Raw genomic sequence first — 25,695 nt, 5'->3', positions numbered from 1 at the left:
TGTATCCGATGAGAGCCAGCCCTGCTGCACTTCAATTCCAAGTGAATTTCGACTGAGAAATATCTAGGCTGAGGTATCAAAATTTGAGTCGTAATCATTCAATTCCCCAGAGCTTCACGGTACGGTCATGGCCACAACTAGCAATCCACTTCGTGTCATCGCTGATATCCGTACTTAGGACATTGCCCGAGTGACCACTCAGCGACTTGACCAGGGACCAGTCGTCCGCGCTGAAAACATTGACATTCTTATCAAAGCCACTGCTGACGAAGAATGTACCCGACTTCCTCGGCTGAACCGGCGTGTTAGCTGGTGCGGCACCGTCGATATCCATGTTTCCATCAGTAGAAGGCAAGAATGAAGCTGACTCTGCGCCTTTGTACCAGCGAAGATCAGACACCACACTCTTGTGGGCACCGATTCCACCGGTACTTCTCACTTGGCGCAAGTCCCAGCACTTAACCCAACCATCGCCAGAGCCAGAAAGTACCCGGTACCCATCCTGGCCCCAGTCCATACCGTAGATCTCACGAATATGGCCTTCGAGAATCATCACTGTACGTCCTGTTCGCAAATCCCAGATACGTCCGTTGCTGTCGAATCCACCACTAGCCAAAAGAGAGCCGTCGTTGTTAAACGATACTGCATAGACTTCTCGTGAATGGCCCTCTTGCAGGAGTAGCTCTTGTGTCGTTTCAAGATCCCACAGTCGCCATGTGGTATCAAAGGATGCCGATGCTGCATATCGACCTGAAGGATGGAACTCTGTACGGCAGACTCGCCCAGAGTGGCCGGATAGCGTGGCGAGCGGCTTGTCTTGATCAAGAGCCCAGAGGTTGATGTCTCCCTCGCCGCCTCCCGAAATCAAATTGACGGTTGACGGTGAGACATTGGAACTAGGAAGCGTGGCACCGGGGAACCATGCCAAACCACCCACACGATCCGTATGGCCCTTGAAATTGGCCTTTTCTTCCAAATTAGGTACTGTGAGTAGCTTAATACCACCACTCCAATTTCCAGCAGCGATTGTCTGACCATCCGGCGAGAATCGACAAATGCTGACTGGCCGATCTCCCGCAATCTGAGATCCATACAGCTCAAAATCTTGCAGTTTCTCTTTCACTGCTTTGCGGTGTTTAACGTGCGTCCGAAGTGGAATTGTAGATTCTTCTTTGAGTCTCGCAACGCGAGCCTTTGCGCGAGGCAAAGAATAACGGGCAATATCTTTGCGCGCTTCGAGCAAGGCATCGGTGCCCTCGGTGTAAAATTCTTCTTGTTGTTCAACTTCATTCTCCGGCTCCGCTTCTTCCATTTCAACATCTTCACCTTGCTTATCTGCTACATCGGTCAAAAGTTCACGTAGACGGTCCCGCCGATCTGAAGGACCCTCGCCGAATAGCGTAATGGGCTCGCCGAACTCTCGTAGTCGTGCGCGCACTTTGGTGTCGTCTGTGGGCACCACCATCGCTGCTGCTCGGCGTTTACGTTCGAATTGAGATAAAATGGCGGATGCCCGTTCGGTGGGAATACCTGCCGCAGAAGAGGGCATGTCATAGTCGTGGTCGACGGCTATAGTTGAGCTTCCGTTAGCATCGTCCACAAGAAGATTTTGGAGTCGCGACTTACGGATATCAGCATAGTTGATACCCATATCGGTGTCCTGTTTGCGAATGAGGTCAGCTGGTGCTCGATAAAGGAGAGGGGAAGCGCGAAATCTATTCGCTTTTCAGGTGAGCGACGTGAGACTTCAATGTCGCGTATGAATGCGGAAATTGGGCTCCGGTAGGGCTGCTTACGGTAGATTCCTCGACATAGGCTTGTCGAGCTGGATGCATGATGTCGGCTAGAAGCTTGCGCTTCGTAATAAAATTAAAAGTACAAAAAGATCAAGTGCTGGCCAGAAGAGGAAATGCGAAGAGAAGAGGCGGAAGTGGCAGAATTGATAAAGCTTTGGCGGTGATCCACGAAGTATATAACTTAGTCACTTTGGTGAGAAGCCACGTTAATAGCCCTAAGTTAGACACTGAAAGTATACTTGTAATCTTTTCAATACAACGTTAGCATAAAAAACAATCATTAACCGTATGTGACCGTGAATAACCACCGAAGCCTCATATCTCAGGCACCCCCAAAAAACCCAAATGACGCCAGGCGGTCGATAAGAGCGGGTACGGTCTTATCCACGGCCTTGGATTTTTGTTTCTTTGTACATCTTCACTCTGACCTCTTCACTTTAGCACTGGGGCACTCTGGGCCTTCTCTATATACTCCCAGACCTGCAATGATCCCGCCAAGTGTTTCGTGTAGGACCTGCAGTTCCGCCTGCAGTAGTCTACAAGCCATCGCTCGAGACGGGGTGTACTCGGCCTCCGCCAATCCCAGCACATACAGGGCTTCATTACTTCTCACCAAGCCTCACGTCCGACTTTACACAGTCAGACCAAATTTACACCTGCGAAGCCCAGCGCTCCAGCTAACAGGCCGAGTCCAATCCCGCCGAGGGTTCCATTCCACGCCAGCAACACACCTCGAAAAGCAACACTCTCCTCCTCCTTCGCCTTCCTCCCCCTCCACAACGCGCCTCACCTACCGCGTCGCTGTCTCCTCAAGCGGCAAAGGCCGCCGTTTCAACCCCCTCACAAATGCCCACAACTTCGACCCCTCAGCCGACGCGCTAGGAGTAACAAAAGACAAGAACAGCGTCAGCAGAAGGCGCAACCGACCCGACAGCGGCGAAGATGCATTCTTCGTAAGCCGAATCGGAAACAGAATCTCAGACCACCAACATGAAAACGCAGAAGCTGTCGCCTTTGCCGTAGCAGACGGTGTCGGTGGCTGGACCGAATCCCGCGTCGATCCGGCGGACTTTTCGCACGGCATTTGCGGCTACATGGCGCACACCGCGCAGACTTGGCACGAGCCTGCTGAGCAACTCCGTCCTAAACAGCTTCTTCAGGCTGGGTATGACCAAGTCGTTGCTGATCCGACGATTCGCGCTGGTGGTAGTACTGCCTCTGTTGGTATTGCGTTGCCGGATGGAAGGGTTGAATTGGCTAATTTGGGTGATTCGGGCTCTGTGCTTCTGCGCAAGGCTGCTGTGCATCAGTATTCTGTACCGCAGACTCATGGCTTTAATACCCCGTACCAACTTAGCGTTATTCCGCCCCGCATGCGCGCCCAGGCTTCTGTCTTTGGTGGTGCCTTCTTGGAGGATTTCCCCAAGGACGCCAGTGTTACCAATCTCAGGATGCAGCATGGAGATGTATTGATGCTTGCTACCGATGGTGTCTTTGATAACCTGAACAATCAGGATATCCTCAAGCTCATCACCGGCCGGATGATCTTGACTGGCGCATGGACAGCAACCGAGTCGGGCGTTGGCGTTTCAGATAATCTGCGCGCTTTGACTACTCCTGGTGGTTTGGCTGATGCCTTCCCTTCCACGTCTAGCTTGGCCAAGTCCAAGAAGGAGACAGACGTCGAGGAATCTGGTTCTCGCCCTGAAGATCAAATCACCTTGCAGTCTGTCCTCGCTGCTACCATCGCCGGCGAGGCAAAGAAGGCTAGCGTGGACTACCGCCGTGATGGCCCCTTCGCTAAGGAGGCTCAGCGCTATTACCCCGGTGACTACTATCGCGGCGGCAAAGTGGATGACATCTGTGTCGTGATTGTCATAGCTATCGATGATAGCATGGCTGCCAGCGGTGCAGTCTGAATGACGGATAAGGATCGTATCTGGAAATCTGGATATCACATAGACACGGCGTCATCTTATACCGTATTTCTCTTCTTTCTTTGCTGATCTTTTCTTTTGTCTGGGTGGCTGGGGTGGTATATAACTAACTACATGGCTGTGTGCATAAAACTTAGAGGCGCGGCGGCTTTTTGATTTGATTCCGCGCAGAGAGCATTGCATTGTGCATCTGTCGTCTTTGGTCGATACTCGATACTTTGACCTTGACTATATTATAGAAATAATTTACCCATTACAAGATAGATTTCGGATTGATTACTTCTGTTACGAGAACCGCTACGATTACCACTATGGATGCTGCGCAGATTGCTGAAACTGCTTGTACATTTTTCCTATCAAGTACTTGGGTATCCTGTAGCGTAGCGGACAGCATGAAGGTTGGCTAACTTCACTCCATACCCATTAAGAACCTCAATCCTGTCCACCATTGACCACATTCCTTGGCGACTTCCTGGATTCCCTGGATTTGGAGTACAACTAGCTCGAGAGCGAATGATCGGCATAGATCAAGACTGTCATCGTACAACTTCGGAATGGACGACCCATGTACCTCTGTAATCTGTAACTCCTATGCACATGCACCAGGGCCAGGGAAAGGAAAGTGAAATGTCCAGAAACAAGCATTCAGGTGATACTGAAAAAACAAACAATCACATTTTCCATTGATTCAAAGGTCGGCTGGGTGGTCCAGCCCCGTAGTCCCAGGCGTTGAAAGATGACAAAGTACAGTAACAGGTCGGCGGTAAGCGCGTAGATTGGAACAAAGACAGAGAGAATAAGAAAAGGGGGAGCGCAAAAGGTTCAAGAAAACAGTCATGAAGTGTGCATCTCAGACCACTCAAGCGGTCTCGGTCTTCTCCTCGGAAGCTTCCTCGGGCTTCTCATCAGGCTTTTCGGTCGATTTCTCTTCCGTGTTCTCCTCTGTAGTCTCTGCAGGCTTGTCTCCATCGGCCTTCTCCTTGTTATTGGGCTCAGGGGCCTTCTCTGCATCGGCGTCGGGCATCGGGGAGTCGAGATCATCCTTGGCGGACTTGGACTCGGGTTCTTTCTCCTCCTCAGTCTCCAGCTTGGGAGTGTCAGCTCCGTCATCCTCCTTGTTAGAGCCGTTAGCAGTAGGCTTGTCGTCCTTATCAGTAGCACCGGCAGGAGTATCTGCGTCTAAGATGTTCTTCCAGCTTGACAAAATGTTCATGGCGCGGTGACGGAAGTTGAATTCCTCATCGCGAGGGATCGAGTTGAGCTTGACAATCATCTTCAGGACCTTGTTGATCTTAGTAGAACGGATAATTGAGACTTCCAGTTCAGCGTGTTTCTCCAGCTTGTCAAAGTAGGTGGCCATGCTGGCCATTTCATCTTCCTTGGGGGGCTGGTCGCGGGAGATGAAGCCCTTCTGGAGCTTATGACGAAGGAAAAGTACTGAAAAGCGTAAGCGCTCTGCGTCGGGTGATCCTTGGGTAGGGGGAGACATACTCTCTTTCTCCTTCTTTTTCTTCAATTCCTCGGGATCCACGGGCTTGGGGGAGTCTTTAGCACCGGCACTGGCATCCTCGTCGTCGCTGGGGGCGGGAGCGGCCTTGCCCTTCTTGGCGACAGCTTTCTTGGACTTGCTGGCAGGGGTCTTCTTCTCCTCGGGAGCCTTGGGGGTAGTCAACTTCAGCTTAGTGTTGGTCTTGGGAGTCTTAGCGGGCTGTATGCGCAAATGACAGATTAGCAAGGACAATACAAAGGGATTCTGCAACACCTACCTTGTCAGCCTCGGCATCAGTCTCGGTGTTCTTGCGCTTCTTGGACGCCTTGGACTTCTTGGAGTCATCCGCATCCTCCATTTCAACATCAGTTTCAGCGCCCTTGCTCTTGCGCTTGCCCTTCTTGGCGTCCTTTGCGGCCTTAGCAGCTTCCTTCTCGGCCTTCTCGGCCTCAGCTTCAGCCTCCTCTTGATCGATGGCGGCCTGGTGGTCGTTCAACAGGTTCTTGAAGTACTGGAGGTCATGGCCTTCGGCGGCAACCTTGTAAGCGCTGATCAATTGCTTGGTCTTGTTCTTCTCGGAGATTTCCTTGCACTCGGCAGGCTCGAGGGGGGTGAGCGCAGTGTTTGTGACCCAGGCGCTGTCGCAATAGTCAGTAAGAAATTCGCGTTAGATGTAGAGCAGGGGCGGGTGTCAACTTACAATTCATTGGTCTCGAAGAACATCACGGGGAAAGTGCGCTCATGGGTGCGACGGCCACCGTCGGCGTATTCGCCCTTGTAAGATCCATCCTTTTGCATGGCGGTCACGGGGCGGTTCTCGAGCAGGCTCTCGGGAAGGATCTCGTCATCACAGATGATCGAAGGCCAGGGCGCATAGCTGCGAAGGCGCGCAAGGTAGTATTGACCAGGCTTAGCATCCAGGTGGGTAATGCGATTCACCGACTTCTTGCGGCTCAGCTTCTGGGTAGCACCGCCGGAGACACGGCGGCTCTTGGAGGCCTTCTTTGCGGAGGCAGGGGTTCCGTTGGCCTCGGGCGCAGCGGCCTCGGCATCAGCAGGAGCGGCGGCATCGTCACCATCAGCCTTGGTCTCAGCAGACTCATCGGCAGCAGCAGGCTTATCGGCCTCAGCGTCGGCGTCCATCTTATCGTCGGTCGCAGCTGCGCTCCCTGTGGGGGAAAACAATGAGTTAGCGATTTTGGGTCGCACAGAGATTGGAGGCCCCAACCGAGGGACAGCTGTGATGAATTGGACATAGGGATACTGGGCAACATCAATGGAGTCATGCTTACCAGCAGGGTTGTCGTTGACGGTCTCAGTCTCCGGGTTCTTCTCATCGGTGAGCTTCTCGGCGCGCGCGGTCTCGGCAGCCTCGACAGGCGCAGCAACAGGGGTATCCTCAGCCATGATTGCTAGTGAAAGCAAAAGGTAAAACTGGGGAAGCGATTGGTGTTGGTTGTGGGAGGGGGAAGCAGCCAGGGGAGGTTGCAGAGAGATGTGGAGAAGAAAGAGTCGCGAAAGGCGCGGGAACTCCAAGACGCGTTGGGAACGGCCACCTCGATGACGCCACAAACTTCGTTTCAGCTTCTGTTCCACGCAATGTTGCGCAGATGGCTTTTGATAGCTTGTATTGTGACGCTTGGGTCAATTTAGAGGTTTGATTCACTTCTGGGTCCGCCTTGGCTCATATCGTGAGTGCTTGCAAGCTAAAATGCCTGGGACGAAAAAGAGAGTCAAATGACCGAATTGGGTCGAGCAGGCACGTGCAAGAGAGCTCCCTTTGTGAAGGATGCAGTATAACTTGTCTTTCCCACCGACCTTGATCGAATGCACAATGTCGACGCATCTCCCGATCTTGTGCTGGTATCATGCATATCAATGCCAGTGTCAATATGAACGCTTCGAGCGCATCGGGTCACCGCACACTGGCTGACACTTCTTCGTGTTTTCAGCTTTTCAGAGGTATCAATCACTTTGCATAATACAAATTAGTAAATCTCTCATGGGACACGTGAGGAATTTAATGAAAACGTTTATTCCCACATGACATGGCCCAACGCATGTTTAGTATGAAATGTATAATGGTGATGGGCCCATCTTCAGCCTTATAGCCATGAAGCCCCGAAGGGCTGAAGCCTTTGCGATTGTGAGGCGGTATGGTACAGTGCGTAGAAGTATATACCTCGCGTCTGGGCAGCGTACAACGACTTAGTGTTAACAAAGGAGTTAGATCATCGCAATGACCTCAATGGGTGCATCTGCAAATTCCATAGCAAACAAAACTTTATCAGACTAATTGATATGGTGAACTGCGGCGCATAATGCCCATATATGGACGTATAACTCAGACAGTTCGGGATAAGTTGGAAGAGAAAAGACAAGATTGTGCCGATATTGGGGGTGACGATGTATGAAAATGTTATTCAGGGAATGGTGCGTGGCTACGTTAGGAAGACTTCATGCTCTGTTGCGCGCGTGAGCGCGTGAGCACCAATGATATAACTTTGTTTTGGGGTTTCTTCGAGATTTACATTAGTGTCCTATTATTCGATAAAGTTTCCTACCATGTCTCTCCTTGTGGTGTTGGTCTGCTAACAATCTATCATATTGATATGTAGCATACGAGGTCGATGATAGTAGACAAAGAAACGCATATGGGTAATGCGAGCAAGTAATGCGAGCAACCTCTCTCAAGGGTTTCACATAAACACGCAGATCCCAGTATGTCAAACAAAAAACACTTGACCACTCAATTGAGAATAAAACTCAATTCTAGGGAGGTGAAGGTATTATAACACACTCGATGGGTTATTGACAAAATCCAGGCGGGAGACAATGAAAGGAGTAACAATATCTCAAAGTCATAAACACAAATTACCAACAACCTAGCAGTTTCGTACAGGGTATCACGTTCTAAACAGGGAAGCTGGTCTATCAGATGTCAGACCAACGATGAAATGCCTTCCGGTGGCCATTTATGAGAGGACAGCATGGCTCAATAGCCCCTCGTTAGAAGACTGGCTATCCACGCTTTCAGGGTTGACAGTGACAAGCGATGGCTCGGGTTTGTGGATACGAACAAGCCATAGGAAGTAGTCTTCCAGCGGCAACAAGTTCAGCAGGATTCCATTGAATCGCCAGCCCAGTGCACAGACTAGGGCTCCGGCGACTGCATCCAGAATGAAATGGTTGGCTGTGGCAACAATGGCTACCAGGATGATGAATGGATAGCAAAATCCAAGCACCAGACACATCAGGCGACGCCAGGATGGGAGAGTCAGCCTTACTCGGGTAAGGCGAATCCGCAGTACTGTTCGGCGTTGCTGCGGCAGAGGAATTGTCATGATGGTGAGACCGATCATGAGAGAATAACCAAAGTGCAAGGATGGCATGGCCGCTGATGATAGTTAGCTATGAATCTATTGAGTGTCAGAATCACTTACCATATTGATTACAAAAACGGTTTTCTGTCCACACACTGCCCGCTCCATTGGTACCATGCACAGTGTCCACAAAGCCATAACTGCGAGCCAACTCACCCTCCTGTCCCCCGATGTTCGTGTCACTTAGTAATCTGGGCGGCATGCAAGGCCACAGAGTGAACACCACAAAGGCAAGCAGGTTGCACACCGCCAGTGTACGCCGACGTGCTTGGTATAGAAGGGGACCCGCGGGTGACCCGCTCACGGCACCTCTCGGCTTTCCTGCCTGAGTCTCGTCAATCCGATTCCGCGTAGTGGTGAAGTAATAAAGCCAGACGAGAAAAGCGATGGTTCCGGGAATGTGGATGAATGAATATATCCAATTTATCCAAGTCATTGCACGAGGATGGAGCAAGAAGTTCCTCTGGATCACGGTTTCCATAAATATACCTAGGCGCTGCTCGATCTTGATAAGCTGTAGGGCATGTCGTCTCGCAACATCGACAGTATCGTCCTTGAGGGTCACGGCGGTAAAGGCTCGGCCAAGCTGGTATGTCTGTTTGGATGTAAGCTTCTCATTCTATGTCTGAAGTGTATATATAGATCGGGTTACCCTTGGGCACAAAAACAGAACTTACCCAGTAAACCAAGGCCCAGTACCAGCATTCCACCAAGAAAGGAAGCTTCCGCAGTAGACGACTGAGCAAGCGATCTTGGAAAATAGCAGTATTTGGCGATGACACCTCAAAGGTCAACCCAAATATTCCCACCTGTCGTTTGTGCCATCCATCAGGGATATGCAAGGGAGACCGGGAACGCGGGATAAGAAGCCCATCCTTTGTTGTAGGACTCGAGTATCCGGACTCGAGGGAATCAGGTGAGGCAGCCCGCACCAAATCCGCAGATTTCCGGCGAGCATAGTGACGGTGAGCGTTTGCTCCAGTTGCGCGATTGATCCATGTGCCTCCAAACAGTAGCACAATGACCACTAGTGGCTCCAGCACCGCTCCAACACCCATGATAAAAGATATATCAGTAGATATGTGGGAAAAGGAATGAGAAGCCTCCGGAGGAGAACAAGAAAAGACAAGCCATGCTGGGCAGGAGCCAGGGGTGGAGTCACCAGACGCAATTCCTTGTTGAAAATACCGGGATTCCTAGATTTCCTTCTGTAATACGTGTAAATTGGGTCCACAGGGCTGGCCCTGTACTTGGCAGTGAAGCTGAATCATGGGCATCTGCATAAGTGACCAGTTACAGTAGTAGTGTCGCGTGCCTCGGTTTCGTATTACGTATGATAACGTATGCGGAGTCTCTCGGGTTAGTGATACCTGCACACGGAGCTAGCCTGTCGATTCAGTCCGAATCTAAGCCCCTTAAACCTGAAAATCCTGATATGATACGGTGAGGCAGATGTGTTCCCATTGGCTTGGCGGTTTGTCCAACACAGATATGCCAAGTCCGGTTTTATGCACGGCGATTCTCAGATCTCCGAAGTCCGAATGTTTCAAATGGATCCAGGGTCCAGTGGAAATCGGAGATGATCCAGATTATCCAAATTATCCACAGGTCGAATAGTGGACTCAGTGGAATAACTGTATGTAAACGCCAAGACCCTCGGGATCGAACCGGATCGCCCTGACTCAGCGGCAACGGCGCTCGGATCGATGAATCTCCGATTCGGATGTTTCGTTTTCACAACGCCGCGTTTGGTGGCTGGACAAGTGTAAGATCCGACTCCCGAGATTATTTGTTGACGAATCAACTAGTGGGCGCCTTATCTCGTATTCGTTTGGTGGAATTCGAGTGGTAAGATCAGAAAGCTTGTATTTTATTTGCACGTATCGAAGTATATAATGGTCTATGTATGTACATTCACATCTATCAGGCTACTTTTATACTTACTAACCTGTGATTCTTCTTACTTTTATACCATGTCAAAACTCAATGTTTGATTTTTCGTCTCTGGTCGGATTGATCATCCCTCTTCCAATGAAGAGTTTTACTTAGCGCAGGGTGATGTATACTTGACGTCAAACCTACATCACTATGACTACCAACGGTCTGAATATGGGTTCTCTGTCGAGAATAGATATGGTCATTTGCTGGCTCGAAATATATAGACCCCAAATCAAACAGCTTTGAGGTCTATATATACATACAGTCCAGAGCTGTTCCATCTACATAGTCCATCTATCATCCTCATTTGAATAGTACATCATCCATTATGTTCCTCGCAAAGTCTCCAATTACAACTGCCAGCAAGGGTGTCTTGAGCCCCTCATCTCACATTCCCATTATGGCATCGGCCGCACGATGGAGAGGATTCTCAACTACACCGAGCGCATATCAAGGAGCTACTCTGTTACAGGATAAGGAAAACGGCTTTGGGTTCGCCAGGTCTAACCCTAGACCTATCAAGCCTAGATCCAAGGGCGTGACTGAGATTCGAGGTCCATACTATTCAGTAAGTGGAGTATATACCTGTCACGAAGCAAAGCTAACCTAGACTAGGTTATGGGCAAACGATACCTAGCAGATGTCCTCGAAACGTAATTTCCCTCGATACTCAGCCAATGAGGCCGTACTGACAACAGCTCATAGGATGGGCAACCATGTAGATGGTCTCAAGTTTGCAGGAGGTGTGTGCTAACCCTGAGACCGTCTTGAAACTCGTCAGCTGGAACTGGAATACTGAGACAAATGATAGGTTCCTTCTCTCTGTTTGAAGAGAAGCCCTTGCGCGAACTGATTGATCTGGCCCACGAACACGGCGTATATGCCTCGACGGTAATATCCTCTTGAAATAGCAAGTTTGAGCATTCATTCCTGACACCATGTGGATTTAGGGCGGATGGGCCGAACATCTCCTTACACATCCCGACCCGAACACTGTATTCGACCGTTACCTGACAAAGTGCAAAGATCTCGGGTATGTGCATCTACAAGGTGCGAGCTTTGACAGAAAGCTGACTATACACAGCTTCGACGTAATTGAACTATCCTCCGGCTTCCTTTCGATTCCAGAAGATGACTGGCTCCGCCTCGTCGACAAAGTCCATTCATACAAACTGGAAGCAAAGCCCGAGCTGGGTATTCAGTTCGGTGCTGGCGGGGACACACCTGCCTCTGGACTTGAAGCAATCGGTACATCAGACCCCGGCAAGCTGGTTAACCTAGGCCATAGATTCCTCGATGCAGGTGTGAAACGGTTGATGATTGAGTCGGAGGGAATCACAGAGAATGTCACCTCCTGGCGGACTGATGTGGTGTCCCGGATTATGAAGGAGCTTCCTTCTGAACGGGTGATGTTTGAAGCTGCTGATCCTAAGGTGTTCAATTGGTATATTCGGGAGTTCGGCATTGATGTTAATCTGTTTGTGGACCATAGCCAGATTGTGCAGTTAGAGTGTTTGCGCTCTGGTATCTGGGGGACTGCGGATACTTGGGGGAAGATTGTTTCATTCCGTAACTAGTATCGAGATTTGCAGTAGCCTTGAATAGTCAATATCGAGAATATCAAGTTGCGGGTTCCAGTTGAACGGGTGCGTATTCAAGTTGAGAATAGAACGTGACCTAGAGTAGAGATTACCTAAGCTCAGGGACGTTCACGGGTTGGCGTATCCACCACAACGTCATATCTCACGATTTACAACTTGCCTTGCCCCTAGTGAGTCGACATTGGGGGCAACCTGCTTGAACATTCCCTGTACATTGGAATTTGTTATATTGCCTCCAGCTTTGGCTACCTCGGCGCTCTCTACCTAGGTAGCTCAGCATCCCAACCTGACCGAAAGCATCCGGCCCGCAACTGTACAGCACTTCCGCACAACGGAGATTCGTCTCCCTCACCAACATGAACGGAGAAGCCCAATCCCACAGGAGCAGCGCCTCATCCAGCTCACAGTCCCAGCGCGCCCATAGAAGAAGAGGGTAAGCCACGCTCGACACCCGCCACCATACAACACCAAATACTAACACCTTAAAGCATACAGTGGGCACCCCTAAACATAAGCCTAAAACGCCGCCTTCAAACCTTCCTCGTCCTCTGCCACACATTAACAATCGCCATCTTCCTAACAGCCTTCTTCTTCACCTGCGCCATTCCGATCTTCTGGCCCCTCCTAGTCCCCTACTTACTCTACATCTCGCTCTTCTCAACAGCAGCAACATCAGGCGAACTAAAAGGCCGCAGTCAATTTCTGCGCTCACTGCCTATTTTCAAACTATATGCTTCTTACTTTCCCGCCCGTCTCCACCGTGAAGAGGAACTGCCCCCGACCAAGAAGTATATCTTTGGATATCACCCTCACGGAATCATCTCCCATGGCGCATTCGCTGCATTCGGAACCGAGGCTTTGGGATTCGCGAAATTGTTCCCGGGAATTACGAATTCGCTGTTGACACTCGATGCTAATTTCCGGATTCCGTTTTACCGCGAGTATGCGCTTGGTTTGGGGATCGCGAGTGTGTCACGGGAGTCGTGTGAGAATATTCTTACAAAGGGTGGATCGGATGGAGAGGGGATGGGGAGGGCGATTACGATTGTCGTTGGCGGAGCGCGGGAATCGCTGAATTCGCAACCTCACTCACTGCGACTTGTCTTGAAGCGGCGGAAGGGCTTTGTCAAGCTCGCTATCCGGACTGGGGCGGATCTTGTTCCCGTTTTGGCTTTTGGCGAGAATGATCTCTATGAGCAGGTTCATTCCGATGAGCATCCGCTTATTCATAAGCTGCAGATGTTTGTTAAGCGGACTATGGGTTTTACGATTCCGTTGTTCCATGCTCGTGGGGTGTTCAATTATGATGTTGGTTTGATGCCTTATCGGCATCCGCTTAATATTGTTGTTGGGAAGCCGATTCCTGTTATGCAGCAGCAGAATCGGGATAAGATTGATGATCAGTATATTGATGAGTTGCATTCCAGATATGTACAGGAGTTGGTCCGGTTGTGGGATCAGTACAAGGATGTTTATGCTAAGGATCGGGAGGGTGAGCTGGAGATTGGCTCTTGAGAATACCATGTTGGTTTACTGTTACAATGTATAGCATATTATGAACTCGTAAGTTAACAACAAATCATGCAATGTTCAATAGTTCGGATTAAGTACACACGCAAGAATAGTTAAACCTATGAATTGGGTATCAGATCAGAAAAGTCAAAATGCTTCAAAAGCACAAGAAGAAAAAAGTTCATCATCATCCTCGGAACGGTGAGGCGAGGTTTGGATCCCACGACGGCGCAGTAGGATTCAAGCCGGGCACTTCAGCCGATGAGGATTCACGTCGGCTCTCACGTCGACTCTCGCGTCGACTATCACTGGTGACACTCTTGACGTTCAAAGAAGAACGGTCGTTCCCATGCCCGCCATCCATTCGACCCTGGATCATCTCGTCCAACAATCGCGAGACTTCATCCATGTTTTTCCCACCATCCGTCTGGTCATTGACTCGGCTGGTTCTGCTAGAACCAGAGAAGGCTCGCTTGTTTGGGCTTTCCGGCTTGTCAGTGGGAAGACCACTGGCCCTGACCGAGCCCGGGCCGTCTACCTCGCCAGAGTCAACCTTGGTCTTCAACTCTGGTGATTGGGACTCATTGGTGACGGCAGCCAAGTCGCGATGGCGCGTTGCAGAGCGAAGTGCAGCGAGCATGCGATCCTTGTCATCAAGCTGAAGGCGGAGTTCGTTGATCTCCATATCCTTTTCCCGAACCAAGGCCGCCATATCCGGTTGCTCGGCAATGGTAGCATTCGCAGGCTTAACACCCACTGACATGCGGGTGTGACTAGATCGGCGAGCTTGAAGAAGCCGGCGTTCTAAGGTTGAGATGTATCGATTCTTATCACCAAGATCAGCCTGCAATGCAGATACCTGACGCTGCAGGCTGGCTTTGCCATCACCAAATTCACCGAGGTCATCCTCGTCCTCGGGCCCAAATGATCCATTCGGGTAATGCATTAGCGAGGGATCGTTGCTGTTGGTGGACATGAACGAGATAGGACGTATCGATGAATGGACAGCACCAAGGGTCGATTGACTGGCGGACGAACGTAGAGATCGAATGCCAGAATCCGTGGAAGACATGCGGGAAAGGCGACCAAATGCAGACAGACTGTTGTGGTTGTTAACTCCAGTAGATTTGGAGCTCAAAATTAGACGATTAAGATGCTCGATTCGCTCTTTGAGCGCAGTTCGGGCCAACTGCATCTCCAACACTTGCTCCTCGTGGCGGGCCTGCGCCTCTTTTTCATACTGCTGTTCATCCCATTTGAGTTCTTTTTCAGCTTGGAACTTAGCCTGAGTGTCAAGCTGACCGCGCAGAGCTTGGATCTCCATGCGGTACCGCTCAAGTAAGACCCGGCTTCCAGAGTCTCCACCGCCACCACCGTATGCCTCCTCTGCCTTCTTGGCATGGCTGACAATGTTGTTCTTGGCTCGCGCAGCGAACTTCATGGTGTTCAGGGTCTCACCAGTGTTTGAGTTGATAGAGCTAGTAAGTTGAATCGTACAGAGGATACTGACGAGCGAACCACCAGACAAAGCTGGTTGTAGCAGTCTGGTCAACTTGCTATCACGATAGGGCAAATGTCTCCCATCGCGGTCCATTGGGTTGCCTTGCTTGTCCTTGTTTTCGGACAATCGAGAGATAATGGTACCAAGCGTGAGCAGACTCTTGTTGATGTGCGCACCTTCCGTGCGGCGCTCCTTGTCGTCAGCTGCGCGCTCGGATCCAGCCAGATCAATCAGGCTTAGGGTTGAGACCCGTACACCCCCTGGGGCGATCCCAGATCTCTTGTCTTGGGAATTGCCTGAGGGCACACGCTCTCGGCTCTCGACAACGATTTGAACAACTGCGTGACTTCGAGAACTTCGCGCGTTGAACTGTGTGCTGCTGGTTCGTCGCGCATGGTCACCTCTTGCAATTACGCGAAGAAGCTGTGTCGGACTCTGAACAATCTCTTCCTTGAGCGGCGTGGCATACACTCCTCGCTTGCTGTCCTCTCTCAATTTGATCTCTTCCTGAGGTGCTGCAGGTCCATTGGCAGACGAAGCAGACAGAAGATCGTTGATCTTCTCATTGTAGATTTCCAGGTAGCTGACCCGCAGCAGGAACTCTCGGTGGGGGGTTTCTCTAATGAAAGAGAAGATGTCGGTGATGGCCAATGGGATCACACCGGGGGATGTTGCTGTTCCTTGCATGGAAAAGGTCTTTCCGGTTCCAGTCATACCATAGGCAAAGACCGTTCCGTGGTATCCTTCCATCACACGCCTGACAAGTCGCTTGGCTGCTGAATCGTACACCTTGGCGTTGTTCTCCATGGGATTGAAAACATTGTCTGTTCGAACTCATTAGTTGCAATACTAAGTTTCTGGTTGGATGATGCTCACCATAGTAATAATCGCCTCCTTCCTTTCCTCGATATGAGATGAGGCTTTGCCGGCCATCAACGGACCATTCGCCATGGTTCCGCGGCGTTTCTCCTCCACTGTTGTTATCGGGGCGCACACGTACACTCACAATCACATTGCCCTTGATCTCTTTTTGCTGAACGGTCGATTTGCTCGCCGTGTCGTCTGCGTCCTCAAAGGTTGTCGCGCTAGTCGAGCAAGATCCTTGCGCGGACGAGCTTCTGCTGTGCGCGGGGGAAGCATCGGGATCCCGTGCATCCGCACTCGAGATAAATTTCCCCTCGCCACTACCATTGAGTAGTGACGGTGTTTTGGAGCTACGGTAGCTGCTAGTCGTTCCCGTGCTCAGCCGTGAGGTTCGCGCAGGTCGTGTGCTGGCTGTGACAGCCTGGATGCCAGAGAGTGAAGATGCCGTAGACGGACGGCCGCCGGCTTTTGGTGGTTGAGGGAATGATGCGATGCTGATAGTTCGGCGCAAAGATTTGTCAGGACTGCTTGGTGTGCGTCCACTGGATGCGGATCGGGCCGCGCTGAGGTTGGAGGTTGAGTTTGAATTTGAGAGAGGCGACTTAAGTGATGGTTTCGGGCTGGATGGCGTCCGCAGCTTGGAAGTACCATAGGGAGATGCGGCCCGGGGTGTCTCGGAGCCGGGTGTTGACCTTCTAGGCTTGGGGTTGGGCAGAGCAGGTAATGATCCGGTTGGGGGATTTGTAACTGGCCGCGATGGCTGAGGTAGGGCCGACATTGAGGTCATGCCTAAGTTTTTGAAGTGGCGTGGATGAAATTCAGCGAGTGTATGTGAACGCGACGGCCATGCGGACGGATTGGAGAGGAGTGTGTCCTGCAATAGTCAAAATTAGCCAAACACACTGAGACATTGAAGATTGAGCCATTGACTGGGCCACGATTTTGAGGTAAACAAGAACCCGCGGAACGGGCTCGGGATACCCACAATGTTTTGAATGGGTGTCGGGTACGTACGGACTCGTATGCGTTGTAATCGGGGAACAGAGAGTGTGTGTTATGTGTGTGAGAGAGAGAGGTTCGCGAGAAGTGGATTGATCATCCAGAGAGACGCGAAAGTCAGGTGGGAGAAAGAGGAAAAGCGACTAAACTCCCCCGCAGAAGGCGAGACTCTTATGATCTGATATTCCGATTTTTAGGCCCCTGGATTTGTAAACAGGATCTACTGGATATTGCATACATGTAACTACTCCTTCCCTCCTCTATACCTACAGTATAGGTCTATATACCTATATCCATAGATACCTAGACCCCTCGAAAAGGGGTGTGACGGTTAGTTCCATCACACTTAGACTCTTAGAGGAGAAGCTCGGAGCATCGCATAAAGGCAAGTGGAGGTTTCAGGTTGGGACGGAGGAGAAAAGGGGGACGAATGGGATGAAAGGATGAGAGCTTCTTGTTTGGTGGAGCCAGCCCATTATTGTGACGGGATAGCAGTTAGGTTACAGTAGGAGTTAAGGTGAAGAGAAGGAGTACAGGGAAGTCAAGGAAGATATACTCTTTCTCCTGTATAGGGACTAGGGACGGTATAGGGGTTCCCTTCAATTGATCCCATGAACCCCTGTTCAAGAAACGGCTAATCGCCTGATAACGGGCTAGAATGGAAGATCCAAAGCCACTAAACTTAACTAAAATCACTAACTTCGCAGGAAATTAATCTGCCGTCAGCGAAGATCCTCATTTATGTCCCGTGACATCTCTGCCTTTATAGTACATTAAGATGGAATCGAATGTATACTGTACAGTACTGTCCTCCTTGAATACTCTGGTATACAGTAGAATGCGCTAAGTGAGGGTTCTCTAATAGATCCATCCCCCATGCAAGGGTGTTGATATTCGTCCCGAGGAGCCAAACAGCCTTTTAGGGCTTGCAAAGACCCTCGATCTATTGGACAGTGCAACATGACAGGTAGATGATCGTGGGTAATTGATCTGAGCGCTGACATTGAACTTTGTCCCTCTCCACCTGTCACTGGGACTATCATTTCCAACTGCATGTACATGTACAGTAGGGTCTCCGCTATCCAATGGTGACTGCAGATAGTCATGCATACATGTACAGTACTAGTGTCTCGGCTGAGGTGGCAACGAACAATTTCATTATTAGCCTTCTATTTATTGTGATGTTTTCGTTATTTGATCGGGCCGAAATCTAGTTGCCGGGCAGCGCTCTTGAAGAGTCCTTCGTCCAGTTCCCCACCACGTCGGGTCAAATCATCGCCCATCTTTTTGGTTCCACCGGATTTCCGGGGGAGATCTTCATTGCTGGTTGGTCGGGGGTCTATGGTCCACCAGTTGTTTCGAAGCACCTGCACCGCTGTACTGCGTTTGCGTGGGTCTAGGGCGCACATCGACATCAGTAGATCCGCTCCCACCGGTCCAGCCGTGGGGAACTGTCGCATGAAGAAGTCGCGTCCTGACAAGGGTATTCGTTGCCCATTGTCCGTGGGAATGTAGTTGGGGAGCTTCGTCACTCCAGGCCAGTTATCTTCCGTCGGCGTACCAAATGCCTCGCAGATCTTAGAAATCTGATCCAAGTCTGTGTTGCCAGCCACAAAGGGAACACGGAGTAGGAGCTCGGCAAAGACCATGCCCATAGACCACACATCCACTGCGCCAGAGTACTGGCGAGCACCGTAAAGCAATTCAGGAGGCCGGTACCAGCGAGTGATAACTTGATGGGTCATGTTGAGATACGGATCAGCAAAGGACCGAGCCAGACCAAAATCAGCCAGCTTGACCTCTCCATCTGCCGCAATCAACAAGTTGTTTGGTTTAATATCACGGTGAAGGACAAAGTTCTCATGACAGAACCAAACACCCCGAGCAAGCATTCCCATCCAGGCTTTGATATCAGCTGCGCCGTAGTGAATGTCCGTATCCTTGATGAGCATCTCCAAGTCTCCACCAGGAAGGAATTCAAGAACCAAATTGAGGTTCTGGTCTTTGGAAGAGAACACATCGTGGAGTGCGATGACGTTGGGATGGGCTAGCTCCTGAAGGTATTTCACTTCGCGAATTGCGTCCATGGTGAGTCCATCTTTGTATTCTGCGTTGACCTTGATCTTCTTAATCGCAACGAAGGACGAGGTATTGTGTTTGAGGTGGCCGAGGTATACAACCGCGTAAGTACCTTCACCTAGCTTCTTGTCTATTTTTGAGGTTAGAACCGAAGGCCTTGGAGGTCATGGGAGCTGTACATACCTTTGACGTACCTGTCGCGCACATCGATGTTCAGTTGCTCGGTAAGCTCTCGATCTCCATTCTGAGCAGCCTTTGCAGAAGCAACTGGACCACTAGCAGAGTTTTGTACAGCACTTGCCCTCAATCTGATTGCTGTATTCGGCGAATGTACTGTCATAGACGGCGAACGAGAGCCAAAGGGCGAGAGTGCCATGGCTGGTAAGTGCCGAAGAACGAAGCGGGCGAAACTCTCTGAAGGCGAAGGTATGAGAAGAAATAAAAAGACCACAAAGATCGAGTGGTCGTATCACTTATCAAGGAGTCATCTTAAATAATATAGTCGTCCAGAGAAGTCGTGTTGAACGATGTCATGCTTCACGGTCAATTGGCCCGGAGTATAGTTAATCCCGGGCTTCGCTGAGCAGACGCCAAAATTTCTCGGGATCAGTCAACAGTGACCTCAGTCAATTCGTCGGCACTGCTGAATACCTGTCATTTCCGAGACCCTAGGTCCCCACCCGCTACTCACCGTTTCTTGACGGTTCCAATTGTCCTCCAGGGGAGCCCTAGTGAACAGCAACAGCGGGCTTCCGGAGTCCGTCCGCAAGTCACCATCACCATGAGCACCATGGCCATGCGCAATTCGCCGCTCAGCGGTCTCTCATCGCGCTTCTTCAAAACCGCTCGCACTGCCAACCAATACATTCGCCCGTTTCACAAAAAAACCACCCCCGCCGTGCCATCTCCGACCCCTTTCGTTCCAGATGTCCCGACCTTCCTCACCTTGATCGGCCGCGAAATGTCAAAGCAAGCCAGCAAGATTCCTACATGGGAGGATCTCTTCACCTTCAACTCGAACCAGCTCCGCGAAGCTGGCATCGAGCCCGCGCGCCAGCGCCGATACCTTATCCGGAAGCGCGAGAAGTTCAGGCACGGTCTGTACGGCCCGGGCGGTGACCTAGCAAAGGTCGTTGATGGCGTTGCACAGCTGCGTGTTGTTCAAGTGCCTGCTGAGACAAATGGCGTGACAGCGGAAGGTGAAGGCTCCGAGGTGAAATCTTCCGCTACATTGACACCCGGTATGGTGAAGACCCTGGTCAACCTGGCACCTGATGCCACCAATTTCATTCTGAGCAAAGACCTCGAGTTCAAGAAGTTTGCACACATGAGAATTCACCGTGGGACTAGTCCCAAGGGTCCATACCTGCAGCCTTTGAAGGGTAGTAATGGCACTGCTGCTACTATCTCGGTTCAGGAGGGCATGTGGGAGGATAAGCGCGGACACAAGGTCGATGGTGGTGAGCGACGACGCAGGGAGGTCCGGAACAAGCAGCGACTGGATGAGAGGAGAAAGGCATAAACGTCCTAAGGTGATATATTTCACCTTGTGTATCTTGCATATTTCTCGTTGAGCCTGGATGTTCGTCGTTTTCTGTACTATACTATTGCAATCATGATATATTTCTCTTACAATTTTGATCTCAAGTGAGCAAGTCAGTTTCGTCTATTGAAGTCTCATTAAAATGATATAGTAACTATGAACATTAAAAGCATAGGTGGATCAGCCGCAAGATAATTTACATGGAGCAATCGTTTCAAGGTAGAGAAGTAACAAAACTTCAATGCAGAAGGCCGTGGGCTTCAGAACACCATATGGTTCTTGGCCGCACCAATGTAGGTCATTAAGTGTGATAGTCCAATATCGGACGGGAAGATTTTGGTTGAAAACACGTTACTCCGATTATGCCTTGGCTTCACGCTTCTCGTACTGAACGAACGATGTGCCCATGGGCTTGGAGAACAGAGACTAGAAACTGATTAGCAGGATGAATTGTAAATTGCAGAGCTTGACTTACTGAGTAGTCTGTCTCAGGGAAGGGGGCGCTGTTGTCAGGAATGGAGAACTTGAAGTGTCTCACGAGAGCAGCTAAAATGGTGGCCAATTGCACATAGGCGAACTGCTCACCAATGCAGCGGTGACGACCAGCACCGAAGGGGAGGTAGGGGCTGTTGGTACCCTTGGTGACCAGTCCATAACCGTAATCGATCTTCTCCTCGTCATCCTCGTCCTTGGGGGGCTCGACCTCGTCCCAACGGTGAGGGTTCCACTTCAAAGGCTGGGGGAAGAATTCCTCGGAGCGAGCAGTAACACCGGGGGAAGACAGGACGTTGTGAGTGGTAGGAATGACATAATTGGTTCCTTCAACGGGCATGGGGTTCTTGACAGCACGGATGATGGAGTGAATGGGAGCATGAATACGAAGAGTCTCCTTGATGATCTTAGAGTGAAGGTCAAGCTTCTGGAGGCTTTCGTGGGTGAGCTCAGGCAGATCGGAGCCCAGAACACGCTTCTGCTCTTCGTAGAGCTCCTCGATGAGCTCAGGGCAGGTAGCGAGGCGCAAAACAATCCAAGCAGCAGTAGAAGATGACGAGTGCTGGCCAGCCATCAACAACGCGATCATCATGTGGGCGATCTCACTATCGGGAATCGGGGTACCGTTCTTGTAGGTGCACGACATCAGGTTCCAGACCATGTCCTCGGAGTCCTTCTCGCCACCTGCGGCACGGCGCGCCTTGATGATGTCCATGTAGGTCTCAGTCAGCTTCTTCTGAGCAGCATCGCGCTTGCGGTTGTGAGGAAGCGGGGCCCAGGGCAGCATGAAGTTGATGGGCGCGAAACCCTTGTCGAGGTCATGGTACATCTCTGCAAAAGTCGCATCAAAGCGGTCGCGGACTTCCTTTCCTTGCAGCGAGCGGGAGGCAGTGTAAATGGTAATCTCAGCAATGACCTTGGAGACGTTGAAGGTGCCCTTGGGGTCGTGGAAAGCGGGAGAGGTCTTGACGAAGTTGTCGACTTCATTGGTGATCAGGGGAACATAAGAGCGGAGCGCTTCAGAGGTAAGGCCGTACTTGACAAACTGTGCGTTGTGTAAGCAATTGCGTGCTGTGGTCCGCGTTGGTATTCTTACCTTCTTCTGCTCCATAAGCTTGGAGTTGGGGCAATCGTAAACGACATCAGTGCCGAAGACTGGGGTGGTGAGAGGCGAGTAAACTTCCTCGGCGCAGACATCACGAAGCTTGCCATTGAGAATGAATTCGTTGCCCTTGGTGCCTAGATAAACGGTGGTCTTCTTGCCGAGGAGGACGAACGTGAAGATGTCGCCGTACTAGAAACGAGCATCCAGTCAGAAATCGCCTGTGTGTTTCAATGATTCGCAACATACCTTTGCGCGTGCCTGGTTGAAGAAAGTGTAGGGGTCCATGCCATAACTGATGGTGCTGCCAACAAAGGGGAACCAGTGGAAGACGACAGGAGGCTCATGAGCCTTCTTGAAGAACAGCTGGCTCAACACATTGATCACGACTGAGAGCGCAATGAACGACAATGCTCCGACACCAGCCAGAGTGTAGATTGACTGGGTCGAGCAATGCTCGCAAAAGATGTCGAGGAAACTCTTGAACAGGCCCATCTTGAAAAGACAGAATAAGAAAAAGGAAAAGAAAGCAAAGCAAAGCGATACGGGTACACGAAGACCCTCGTGAAGTTTGGATGAAGATTGAACAGGAGGCGGAAGGGAAATAAGTCTGCTATCATTCGGCGAGAGGGGACCCGCCCCCTGGAGGAACATACGACCAACATATACGCTAACTACTTTTTTTTTTTTTTGACTGGTTTGACCACTTAAAGGCCTTGGTTGCAATTTTATTTCCAGGGGCATTGTTTCTACACTTCAATGGGACTAGACAGGACATCGATGGCCTAATATCGCACATCACGCCACGTCGGTTAAGGGGGTTCCGGTAGAGTGAAAGATATGGACTGTTGTACATGTATCATTGCTATCTAAGCTAATAGTAAATAATTGATCTCATAACACCCTTTTGGTCCCCATCCCACCCATAAGACATAAACTTCACAGATTCCCAATTTTGTTCAATTATCGTACAAGGTGGGATCACCACGTTCTCCGATGTTGATAAAATCCTTCGGGTCACGGTTGCCACTCGGCGAGGCCTCGCGTTGAGAGTCCTTGGGTGGCCGGTTGTGAACGCGCTTGCCAGCCTCGTTCTGGCTGAACACCTTAAACGGCTCCTCATTGCCTCGAGTGTGTTCGCTGTAGGTAGCATCGTTGACACTGCTAAGCAACGTCCGTTCTCGCTTCACCTTGCGCTTCGAAAAGTCCAGGTTGCTCAAAGCACCGGTCAGACCATCGGTGCTGTCAGTAACACTGGGGTATTTTCCGGTCATCCAAGGGTGCTCTAGGCATTGGTCCACGGTGATTCTCTTCTCAATATCCACAGTAAGCATTCTGTCAATCAGGTCCAGCGCGGGGTCCCCGACAGAGTCCCAGTAGGGAGAAGGATAGTCGAATTTGCCCATTTTGATCTGCTGTGCGAGCGTGTATGGGTTGCCCGGGGTGTTCAGTTCATCAGAGAAAGGTGGGAAACCACAGAGGCAGATGTATAGGACAACGCCAAGGGACCACACATCGACAGCCTGGGTATATCGTCGACGGCGAGTTTCTTGCAAAATCTCGGGAGCAACATCTGTAAAAATAAGTTAGAGGTTTTAGTTTCTCAGGGGGAAATTTCCGACTTACAGCTTGGTGTGCCGCACCTGAAAGTGAGTGTTAGCAATTGTGCCTCATATATATAAACAAGCTTTCACTTACAGTGTAGTGGTGAATGAGTCCTCTCCAATGATCTTCGCCAACCCAAAGTCACCCAGCTTCACGCTCAAGTTCTTGTCCGCGAGTAGGATGTTCTCCGGCTTGATATCTCGATGAACAATTCCGCGTTCATGCTGTCATTTTGTCAGCTTGTTTCCCCAACACATAGTTGATATGATTACCAGATATTTTAGTCCCTCAAAGAGCTGACGGAACACATGGCGGGCATCATCTTCGCTCAATTTCTGATTGGTCACAATCCAATTGAACAATTCGCCTTCAGGTGCCAGCTCAAGGACTAAATAGGCACCATCGTTGTCATCAAATGTGTCCTTCAGACACAGCAAGTTCGGGTGGTTGACGCCCATCAAAACCGCAATTTCTTGCTGTAGAGCTTCACCTTGGGTCTTTTGCGAGTCACTAGCCCGTCGTTCAAACACCTTGACAGCATACTTGGTTCCCGTGGATCGCTCAGCACAAAGGTAGACAGTAGCGAAGTGGCCTTTCCCGAGCTGCTGGTTAATACGGTACTGCTGACGGAAACCGTGTGTTTCTCGAGAGGGAGGATAGCGGAAGACAAAGCGGGCTTCGCTCAAGATAGATATCTCATCGCCGTCTTCCAATTCGCGGCTCTGATTTCGGCCCACAAGAGCCTCATTGACAAAGGTTCCGTTGCTGGAGAGATCCTCTAGCATGGCCACCGTGTCGCCCTTTCTGTTTTCGGCGAAAATTAGGAAATGCCGATTGGAGATGGTAGGAATTTCAAGGACACGATCTGGTAATGGTCAATGGATACTCTTCGTCAATCACCCACTTGCACTTACCACACTCGGGGTGACGGCCAACCAAGAAGCCACCCGGCGACTTGCACAGCTCGTTCTTCTTCCCAGATTTGGCTTTGGCAAGACTGGTGTCATCTCCGCATTGGTTGCGCTTCTTCAATACGAGCGGACCTTTGCCATGTTCGTCGAGTGGTAGCAAGTAGCCCCAGACCCCTTCGGCATCCTCATCTTCTACCTCATCCACAAATGCTCTTGGCGGATAGACGAACTGTGAAAGCGCCTGGGTATCACCTGGGGGCGAAGAGACAGCGTTTGACAATTCCGGCTGGGATGGGCCTTTGCGAGGGCTTTCCGGAGGTGTTGCGGTTTCGTCTTTGTGATTGTCCGTAATTGTCGAATCAGGGCCAGTAAGAGGAGTGGGCAGGTATTCCAGGTCAACCGGTGTCTCTTGCGAAAGTACTTGACTCGAGATTCTTTGCGAGCGCCGAGGCTTTTTCTGGGAATCGGCGTCGGCAGTGGCCTATAGTAATCCCTGTAAGCAAAGAACGAGCCTGAGCAGATATAGGACATACCCGGCCCCGCTTGAGTGAGCTTTTCTCACGAGGAGGCATAATGCTGCCTAATATCACACCGAGGAGGCTTCCCTAGACCAATGAGCGCTGATTCCTGGGGGGTTTGCTGACGCAAGAGCGCCAATGTGAGTCGAGTTAACTTTACAGAAATCTCCAGGGCTGTAATAATAGAGAATAGTGAATCAGAGACAAGTCGCAAACACAGTTCAGGGGTGGAAAAAGAACGAGGAAGCTGTTTGAGCCTCCCTGGCGCCTTCTCCGCCCGAGAAACCAATGGGAATGAACTTGGAAACTGCGGAAACTACGCGTCACATTCTATATTTCATATACTTGTAGTTATCTGTGACTCTCTGAATCTACTTCTGAACATATGTAAATCTGGATACTTCACAAGTTCGGCTCGGACCTAG

At 50.6% G+C, this 25,695-nt stretch overlaps 11 protein-coding genes across 11 annotated transcripts; 4 read left to right on the top strand and 7 right to left on the bottom strand.

Annotated features, from left to right (window-relative positions):
* Nucleotides 1–94: 94 nt before the first annotated feature.
* On the bottom strand, nt 95–1,835 carry N7508_005700 (putative pre-mRNA splicing factor; the record flags this gene model as incomplete). Its single annotated transcript, XM_058463766.1, has 2 exons — nt 95–1,660; nt 1,797–1,835. 2 exons carry the CDS (start codon nt 1,833–1,835, stop codon nt 95–97), a joined length of 1,605 nt encoding a protein of 534 aa, XP_058320244.1.
* Nucleotides 1,836–2,281: 446 nt separating this feature from the next.
* ppmA (type 2C protein phosphatase PTC7) lies at nt 2,282–3,715 on the top strand (the record flags this gene model as incomplete). Its single annotated transcript, XM_058463765.1, has 1 exon — nt 2,282–3,715. The coding sequence occupies one exon, from the start codon at nt 2,282–2,284 to the stop codon at nt 3,713–3,715; it is 1,434 nt and encodes a 477-aa protein (XP_058320243.1).
* Nucleotides 3,716–4,592: 877 nt separating this feature from the next.
* Nucleotides 4,593–6,629, bottom strand: N7508_005698 (uncharacterized protein; the record flags this gene model as incomplete). Its single annotated transcript, XM_058463764.1, has 4 exons — nt 4,593–5,170; nt 5,225–5,441; nt 5,500–5,860; nt 5,923–6,629. 4 exons carry the CDS (start codon nt 6,627–6,629, stop codon nt 4,593–4,595), a joined length of 1,863 nt encoding a protein of 620 aa, XP_058320242.1.
* Nucleotides 6,630–8,197: 1,568 nt separating this feature from the next.
* On the bottom strand, nt 8,198–9,663 carry N7508_005697 (phosphatase PAP2 family protein; the record flags this gene model as incomplete). Its single annotated transcript, XM_058463763.1, has 3 exons — nt 8,198–8,619; nt 8,666–9,200; nt 9,283–9,663. 3 exons carry the CDS (start codon nt 9,661–9,663, stop codon nt 8,198–8,200), a joined length of 1,338 nt encoding a protein of 445 aa, XP_058320241.1.
* A 1,208-nt stretch (nt 9,664–10,871) lies between these two features.
* N7508_005696 (phosphosulfolactate synthase) lies at nt 10,872–12,120 on the top strand (the record flags this gene model as incomplete). The annotated part of the gene is made up of 6 exons (XM_058463762.1): nt 10,872–11,111; nt 11,159–11,196; nt 11,249–11,286; nt 11,355–11,434; nt 11,494–11,576; nt 11,628–12,120. 6 exons carry the CDS (start codon nt 10,872–10,874, stop codon nt 12,118–12,120), a joined length of 972 nt encoding a protein of 323 aa, XP_058320240.1.
* A 380-nt stretch (nt 12,121–12,500) lies between these two features.
* Nucleotides 12,501–13,659, top strand: N7508_005695 (uncharacterized protein; the record flags this gene model as incomplete). Its single annotated transcript, XM_058463761.1, has 2 exons — nt 12,501–12,577; nt 12,633–13,659. The coding sequence occupies 2 exons, from the start codon at nt 12,501–12,503 to the stop codon at nt 13,657–13,659; spliced, it is 1,104 nt and encodes a 367-aa protein (XP_058320239.1).
* A 184-nt stretch (nt 13,660–13,843) lies between these two features.
* N7508_005694 (putative kinesin family protein (KipA)) lies at nt 13,844–16,808 on the bottom strand (the record flags this gene model as incomplete). The annotated part of the gene is made up of 2 exons (XM_058463760.1): nt 13,844–15,981; nt 16,034–16,808. The coding sequence occupies 2 exons, from the start codon at nt 16,806–16,808 to the stop codon at nt 13,844–13,846; spliced, it is 2,913 nt and encodes a 970-aa protein (XP_058320238.1).
* Nucleotides 16,809–18,210: 1,402 nt separating this feature from the next.
* kin28 (TFIIH complex serine/threonine-protein kinase subunit KIN28) lies at nt 18,211–19,475 on the bottom strand (the record flags this gene model as incomplete). The annotated part of the gene is made up of 2 exons (XM_058463759.1): nt 18,211–19,229; nt 19,283–19,475. The coding sequence occupies 2 exons, from the start codon at nt 19,473–19,475 to the stop codon at nt 18,211–18,213; spliced, it is 1,212 nt and encodes a 403-aa protein (XP_058320237.1).
* A 405-nt stretch (nt 19,476–19,880) lies between these two features.
* N7508_005692 (mitochondrial 37S ribosomal protein mS41) lies at nt 19,881–20,621 on the top strand (the record flags this gene model as incomplete). Its single annotated transcript, XM_058463758.1, has 1 exon — nt 19,881–20,621. One exon carries the CDS (start codon nt 19,881–19,883, stop codon nt 20,619–20,621), a length of 741 nt encoding a protein of 246 aa, XP_058320236.1.
* Nucleotides 20,622–21,002: 381 nt separating this feature from the next.
* N7508_005691 (cytochrome P450) lies at nt 21,003–22,731 on the bottom strand (the record flags this gene model as incomplete). The annotated part of the gene is made up of 4 exons (XM_058463757.1): nt 21,003–21,068; nt 21,118–22,179; nt 22,231–22,428; nt 22,486–22,731. The coding sequence occupies 4 exons, from the start codon at nt 22,729–22,731 to the stop codon at nt 21,003–21,005; spliced, it is 1,572 nt and encodes a 523-aa protein (XP_058320235.1).
* A 464-nt stretch (nt 22,732–23,195) lies between these two features.
* Nucleotides 23,196–25,324, bottom strand: N7508_005690 (uncharacterized protein; the record flags this gene model as incomplete). Its single annotated transcript, XM_058463756.1, has 6 exons — nt 23,196–23,809; nt 23,863–23,879; nt 23,935–24,065; nt 24,114–24,706; nt 24,756–25,233; nt 25,286–25,324. 6 exons carry the CDS (start codon nt 25,322–25,324, stop codon nt 23,196–23,198), a joined length of 1,872 nt encoding a protein of 623 aa, XP_058320234.1.
* Nucleotides 25,325–25,695: the final 371 nt, after the last annotated feature.

The sequence above is a fragment of the Penicillium antarcticum genome, assembly GCF_028974205.1.
Source record: "Penicillium antarcticum strain IBT 31339 chromosome Unknown utg000005l_segment0_segment0, whole genome shotgun sequence".
NCBI lineage: Eukaryota > Fungi > Ascomycota > Eurotiomycetes > Eurotiales > Aspergillaceae > Penicillium > Penicillium antarcticum.
Note: the sequence above shows the minus strand (reverse complement) of the source record. Positions and strands in the feature narration are given on the sequence as shown.